The sequence below is a fragment of the Carcharhinus amblyrhynchos genome, chromosome 6 (assembly GCF_965287045.1).
Source record: "Carcharhinus amblyrhynchos chromosome 6, sCarAmb.v2.hapA, whole genome shotgun sequence".
Classification (NCBI taxonomy): Eukaryota; Metazoa; Chordata; class Chondrichthyes; order Carcharhiniformes; family Carcharhinidae; genus Carcharhinus; species Carcharhinus amblyrhynchos.
Window position 1 is genome coordinate 105,094,493 of NC_137329.1, and position 7,910 is coordinate 105,102,402.

At 37.8% G+C, this 7,910-nt stretch overlaps 1 protein-coding gene across 2 annotated transcripts in view; it reads left to right on the forward strand.

Annotated features, from left to right (window-relative positions):
• irak4 (interleukin-1 receptor-associated kinase 4) overlaps positions 1-7,885 on the forward strand; it is a 28,094-nt gene extending 20,209 nt beyond the window's left edge. For both annotated transcript variants that reach the window (XM_080191118.1, XM_080191119.1), the window contains 3 exons: positions 1,074-1,136; positions 1,489-1,647; positions 1,742-7,885. In XM_080191118.1, coding sequence (XP_080047244.1) covers positions 1,074-1,136; positions 1,489-1,647; positions 1,742-1,786 — 267 coding nt within the window. In that variant the 3' untranslated portion in view covers positions 1,787-7,885. The remainder of the gene's footprint in view (positions 1-1,073; positions 1,137-1,488; positions 1,648-1,741) is intronic.
• The last annotated feature ends 25 nt before the right edge of the window (positions 7,886-7,910 follow it).

Consider the following 7,910-nt stretch of genomic DNA (forward strand, 5'->3'; position numbering starts at 1 on the left):
GAAGCAAAAATTGACTTCTAGAACTACGTTCAAATTTCAGAAAAAGGAAACAACCAAACCAACCATCCTTGGCCTCTCTGAAGTTAACTCAGTTGCCCAAAAACATCCTCTTCCAATGTCTTTCATCTTTTGATCAGCTGCATTGGACTCCCTTTGCTTGTTTTCACACTTAACCATCTGATCATACTCTGTACAATTCAAGCAACTGCTTCTTTGCCCACCATTGCACTGTTATCTCACAGTGCAAAATGGCCGAGGTTCTGCCCATAGTGCCCTCCTTTTCCAAATCTTCTGTCCATTGGAAACATATCCACACTAATGGGGATCAGTTTACACATGTGCTAACGATATCCAAGCTCTCAATCTCAACCTGCCACACAGTTTGACATCCGTTTTAGGATGAAGTGCAATTTCTTCCAGTTAAACATTGAGAAGTCTGAAGTGATTGTGTTGAGCCATTCTATGAACATTTACCACTGATCTTGACTATGTTCTTATGCTGAACCAGATTATTTACAACCCTTGCTGTCACATTAGACCTTGAGCTGATATTCTGGCCCCATATCCTCATCATCAAAATGACTACTATTTCTGTTTCTGCTCCTGTTTTCACCTTCCTAAAACCCTCAACCACACCTTCACTTCCAGACTCCACTACTTAAATGTTCTTCTGATCTTTATCTCACCTTTGGGGACCATGACTTCAACTGCCTAGCTGCTACAATCTGGAACTCCCTCTGTTAATTCTTTCAAGTTCCTCTCTTGCTTTAAGACACTCTTTAAAACCCAATCCTTTGACCAAATTTTTAGTCCCTGATCCTCCTTTGCCTTGACTTCTACTTTGTACCCAATGAAGGGACCAGCATTGGGAAAAGGCCAAGTGGTGGCCGCTTATGTGTCTGAAAGACTCCGACCACAGAACTGACAAGGCTCACTGCAGAATTTCCGACTGATGGGCGAGACCCCCTCAACCTGATAGAAACTACCAATATTGTCAGCGATTGGAGTTTTTAAATATTGAGAACAACTTGTGAAAAACATGACTAATTATGCCTTTCTGCTTTTGCACACAGGTCTTACTAGAAGTAATAACAGGACTTCCACCAGTTGATGAACATCGTGAACCCCAATTATTGGTAATGCAACATTCTCATATTTCTGTTTGTAAGAATGTAGGGGTACAAATGCACCTTAATAGAATTGACGTCTAGTTGAGGAAAATTAAAAAGTTCCATTACTCCTCACCCTCTGGTCCCCCCTTTATTCCTGTTCTTTTGTGGTGAGAAATCAAATTCCGATGCACTAAAGTATAGAGAAACAGTATACTTGCAGAAGTGAGTTCATTTAAGAATTTAGACACATTAACCAACCATTGTTTTTTGCTGAATATCAAAGTATTAAATTTGATTTGCATACTGAGGAGGTTAACAGAATTCTGTTAAAAAATTGTAGATGAGACTGATTTGCACTTTACCTTTAATCTTAAAGCTTGACATCAAAGAAGAAATTGAAGATGAAGAAATGTCTATTGCAGATTATATCGATAAGAAGATGCATGATTGGGACTCTATAGCAATTGAGAAAATGTATTCAACTGCATGTCAGTGTTTAAATGAAAAGAAGAATAAGCGACCAGATATTAAAAAGGTTTGTAGCTTTGATATATCGAGGCAGATTTCAATTATATAATGTTTAAAATATTTAGTTTATTATAATGCAATATTTTTAATGCTGTTTGCAGGTATATGATTCATTACAAGAAATCTCTTCAGTTGTTCCACAATGAGATGAAGCCTGGAGGCTCTGTTACCAGTCGCAACGAATGGGTTATTCAGTACACTGTTTACATCTTTGTTATTCCACAGTAAATGTGTGTGTGTCTGTTTGTGTGTAGGTCCACATATTCTTTGTATCATGTCTTCAGAACTAAAATGTGCACATGCACACTTAACTACTTCACTATCATAATCATGAGAAATATTCTCCTTCCCTTTGATTAACTCTTTGTTACTTCCAAATACAATGTAGAAAATATGAAGGTAGAAAAATGCTAACCATTCAAATTCCTGAATTTTACCTTTCTTTGCTTGTCGTGTTCCACTAAAAAAAGATTTTGTTGAATTACATTATAACAGCAACAGAAAAACTCTGGTGATACAACATCCAAAAGGAAGCCGTCTTAATAATAGTGTTCTGAATTTTGAGTTGAATGAAATTATCCTAACATATCTGTTACTCCGTTTATGACATGTTAATGTTGAGGCGTCGCGATTACCTAAACATTAGATTTGTCTTAGGAAGTCATCCCCATACCATGATTTCCTGCGCTCAAGCACCTCATTTTAATTTTGTTTCATTTGTAATTGCATTCGTCTAGAATAACCAGACCCAGTCCAAAAGTTCAACCCTCATTGGACCTTCTTGTAAATTTTGTGTTGGCCTCCATCCAGACCTACCTCTTCCACATCAAAAATACGGACTAGCCTAGTCTTCACTCTGCAAAACTTAGAACAATTATCTGCAATTCCCAAACTAGTTTAGAATCTATTCAGGGTGTAATGACTTCAACGAGGAACATGAGTATGGCCTCTTGGAAATGAGCCCCTGATTGAGGTCATAATTGCTTACCACTAGAGGGACTGGGGTGCACTGTTGACCCCTTTAATCACATTTTGATTTGACGTTTTAAGTTTCCTTCCACTTTGTCCTTTGTTTCGGACGGTTCCCCTCCTTTTGGGACAAATTAATTATTTTAATTTGTCCCCTCGTTAATTTGATTTAGCTTATTCGGTTGGCCAAAAAGATTGGTCATAATTGTTTGCCTAATCAAGGAACCTTGCCTGTACATAAAAATGGGAGTGTCAGGTTCACTGACACTCTGGATTCTGACTGTGCATCAGAAGCACTTCAGGAGTGGAATTGAGTTTGTAAATAAAGGGAATCTGGCCTCTGATGCATTATTCCCCAGGCAGTGTCAACAAGATGAATGTCAGAATATGATTTAAATTAACTTTATTACTATCTTTATAGAACTTATTTTTTAAATGGTGAACTAGGGACCATTTAGTGTAAATTTCATGGAAACCAATTTAGTTTTTATTTAATTTTAAATAGTCAAAGGATTCCCTGGGTGCCTTTTTTTAGTTTATTTTGCTACACTTCATAATTATGTTAATTAAATATTTAATATTTAAATATATGGAATGGACTGGTTCCTTATTGAAATTGAGTCTTGTGATTTAAAGAAGTGTGATATGCAAAGGTGTAGCATGACATAGCAGGACAACAGATTTCCTCGCAAGCCAAGCAGCAGAAACAAAATAAATGGAGATACACATCAGCCATGGTTTAGTAAAACAATGGATTAGGCTTATGGGGCCGAATGGCCAACTCCTGCTCCTATGTGAAGAAAATGTCTGTCAACTTTCCCTTATAATTTGAAAATAGATACTGAACTAAGTAGGAGTCTCACAGAATAAAATACTGCAAATGATGGAAATCTGAAATAAAAATCACTATGCTAAAAATATTCAGGTCAGTTAGCAGCTATACGCTGATGGTGCTATTCCTATGCCTCTTTGACTTTTTGTCTTTCTAGATGGTAGAGGTTGTGAGTTTAGAAGGTACTGCCGAAGGATGCTTGGTGATTTTTGCACAGTGCTGTGAACGTAAGTCTATGGTGGAATGACTGAATATGTGAGGAGATGGGTGAGGTAACTAATCAAGTAGGGCTGCTTTGTCCTAGTTGGTGTCGAGCTTCTTGAGTGTTGTTGGTGTTGCACTCATCCAGGCAAATCGCAAGTGTTCATCACAGTCTTGACTTGTGCCTTGTAAATAATTGACAGGCTGTGGTGATGATGTTATTTGCTGCAGAATACCTAGCCTTGTAGCCAAATTATTTTTAGCTGCCCCAATTAAGTTTCTGGTTAATGGTAACCTGCAGGTGACAGTGATATCCACCTTTTGGGTTAATATCTTTACTAATTTTTAAACTCCAGTTTAAGCTTTCTAATGAGTGCACACAAACTTAATCCTCTGCTATCAAGCGAGCCAATTTTAGTTATCAGCTTATCTTTGAAACTAAATATTAATTGTCACTACTTCTGTTTTTGAAGCATTACTTTAAACTCTACACATTGCTCTTGGTCTGCCAGCAGCATTTACACCACTTCAGTTAAAATTTTCCAATGAAAATGATTTCAGTTTTGTTTTCATTGACATATCAACAACTCTTATAAACAGAAATGTTCACCCTTTTTATATGATGTGAATGAGGCACGGATGATAACCTTATTACAGTATTTAGAACTGAAGACTGTAGGCTCTTGTGTGTACTTTTCTTTAAAAGTAAATATCAGAATGTATTACTTGAGTTAAAACTGATAGTCAAAGCAGAAGGGATGAAGCAAGTTAGTAGTAACAAAATACAGAAATTGTTCCAAACTCCTTTGTGCCACTCAACTAATTACTTTTGTTTCTATTGTTGTTTCTTTTTTGTGATTCTACCTCACTGAACTGCTAAGGGAAATCAAAATTAAATCATTTTGATTCATACACATGATAAACCTATCTATTCCATCAAATAATTTCATTTTAATGTTCCTCTGGGAGCACTACACACACAAATGAAAGTTGTGACTAGTATTTTGATGGCTTAATGTACAGTGTTCCGATTTCAAAATCTGAGTTTTCCTGGATTTGAGTGGTGCATGTTGGTATTTACCCAACTTTCCAACTCTGCTGAAAGCACCAACTCTTTCTATAAAAGATTAGTAAACATAATATCATCTGAACAATATTAAGGTAATCAAGGGTTATGGGGATAAGTGGAGTTGAGGATTATATCAGATCTTGATGGGAGAGATGGTGGTGTCGTAGAATTTTCACTGGACAAGAAAGCCAGATGTCCAGGGTAATGCTGGATTTGAATTACAGCATAATAGCTGATGAAATTTGAATTCAATAAAAATATCTGGAATCGTAAGTCTAATGACGATTGTTGTAAAAACCCATAAATGTCCTTTACAGAAGGAAATCTGCTGCCCTTACCTGGTCTGGCCTACATGAGACTCCAGATCCATAGTGATTATCTCTTAAAAGCTCCTTGAAATAGCCTAGCAAACCATTCAGATTATGGGGAGATCAGAGATGGGCAATAAATACCCACATCCCATTAAGGAATAATAAAAGTAGCAATTATTTTGTATAGTGACTTAATTTGTACATAGAAATTTATTCATCATTCATAATGAAGACTTCGAGTTGCCTCTGAAAATATTGCAACACCGGGGAAATTGAGATGTTGGCTAATGAAATATTGATTTCATTTGCATCACATTGGACAACAAACTGCGCATGTATCAGATTATTTGCAGTGCGAAGCGCAGATGATAAAATTATGATAGTTTCATATGCAGGCTTTCATTTACTCTAATACAAAACTGAGAAATACTGCTAGCTTTCGTTATCTAATTTTCATACATTGTGAACATTTCTGTATGATTTATTAATCTTAAAATAAATCAGTTACTACACAGGTAGTTTTTATCTTCAACTGTTATAATTAATTACCTAAGATTTATGTATTTTATGACATTGCAAACATATACATTTCATCGAACACAATGCAAGACTACCTCTGCTCACTATAAAAATCACTGAACAATTTGTCACAGTAGCCGGGTTGTGTATCATTAGTCATACTGGTAACCTCAGAATAAACACTCCATCAGCAATTGTCCTCACTATCATTCAATATTCTAGAATTGATTTTTTTGATAATATTGGGATCAAGTTAATTCCACATAGCAATGGCCCATTGCTTGCATTGTTCCACCTTTAGTGAATGTTTTTCACCTTGCAACATCCAATCTTTTTCACATCCTTGAAAGATTTATTTATATGCACGTGCAAAGGCTGAACAACACTCTGCAGGGAATAATTGCTACATCAGTTTTGGTTGACCTTATCACAGTCTACACCAGGCTTGTTCAATATGCAGTCTGCGGGCCACTAAACAGCCCACCAAGCCTCTCTACCCAGCTGTGTTCAAAATGTCAGGACGTGAATTCGAAGATTTTTCAAGAACTGCCCTTCAATCACTTGCTGTTTCTCTTCTGCATTTGCTGTTGCTATGATCTCTAATGAATTGCTATGATCTCAGCATGGGGCCCCTGGCTTCTGATTTATCAGACTCAAGCCTGATTTTTCCTTCAGGCGGCAGGGGGTGCTGTCTCCATATAAAATCCAGCCACAGGGATTTGGACTCACTCAGCAAGAATGCAGCGAAGCCCATGTTTGGTTGGGGAGGCCAGGAGGTGCTGAAGAATGAAGTGTTAGATGCTGGTGGAAGGCCTCATATCTCAGAATAGCAGAAACACAGATGAATTTGTGAGAGCAGTGGCATCCTGATTTGGTCCTAGAAGCAAAGGAACCCTCAAAACCTGTAAAGTTCAGAGGAAGTCCTGAGTGGAAATTGAAGAGGGAATGGTCGACTGAGATTTTCAGTTTTACGGTATAGTTTTTTACAAAATACAGTGTTGGTAGTACCACTTGCTTTAAGACTTATGCAGTAAAGCGTTCTGTTTAAAATCTGAGATCATGTAAAATTATTCTTTGTTAATAAGTGAGAGATTGAATTTTTTTCCCAAAAATTACTTTATCTACTGCTACAGAGCATATATAACAATTTCTAGAAACTAATGGTACCACACAAACTCTGGATAAGAGAACGGAAGTGGAGTCTAAGATGTAGATACTCCAAGTTGGAGAAATGGTGTAATGGTGTAACAGTTCTCTCAAATTCAGAGAGACAAGCGTGGTGGAGGACATACTTCTGTCTATGATGGTGATGAAGTGGAACTGATTGAGAGCTTCAAGTTTTTAGGTGTCCGGAGCACCAATGATCTACCATAGTCTCCTTACACTGACGCTATAATTAAGAAAGCCCACCAATGCCTCTACTTTTTCAGGAGGCTGAGAAAATTCGACATGCCTGCTGCAACTCTCACCAGTTTTTACAGATGCACTATAGAAAGCATCCTTTTTGGATGTATCACAGCTTGGTATGGTTCCTGCTCTGACCAAGACCACAAGAAACTATAAAGGGTTGTGAACATAGCCCAGTTTATCGGCAAACCAGCCTCCCATACATTGACTTCAATTTACACTTACCGCTGCCTTGGAAAAGCCACCAGCATTATCAAGGACCCCACACACCCCAGACATACTCTCTTCCACTTCTATTGGGAAAAAGATACAAAAGTCTGAGGTCATGAACCAACTGACTCAAGAACAACTTTTTCCCTGCTGCTATCAGACTTTTGAATGGATCCACCGTATATTAAGCTGATCATTGTCTACACCCTAGCTATGACTGTAATACTATATTCTGCACCCTCTCTTTTTGTTCTCTTCTACGAACACTATGTTTTGTCTACATAGAGCACAAAAAACAATACTTTCACCGTATCCCAATACATATGACAATAATAAATCAATTCAAATCATAATACATTTCCGTTTTGGTTCAGCCATCAATATTCTCACCCAAGACAGAAGCATGCAGGTTCAATTCCCACTGCAGGGACTTAAGCATAAATCTCGGCTAACACTCCAGTGTAGTACTGTCTGAGGTGTTATCTTTTGGACAAGACAATGGGCCCTATTTTCCCATTTTGATTCTAAGTGCTGGGTGGAGTTGAAATTGGGAGTGTTTCAGATTCGACTTCTAGACCTGTTCTCAGGTGGCCCCATACACACTCTGCCTGCAAAAATATCAGCGATTCCAAACCACGCTGTAGAAGCCAGTGGATGGGGCTTAATGTGCCTGAAACCCTGTAGCTCCAATCAGTGCATGCGCAGAAAATGAATGATAGAATGCCACATCCCGCCCCAGCCAGATAATGCTT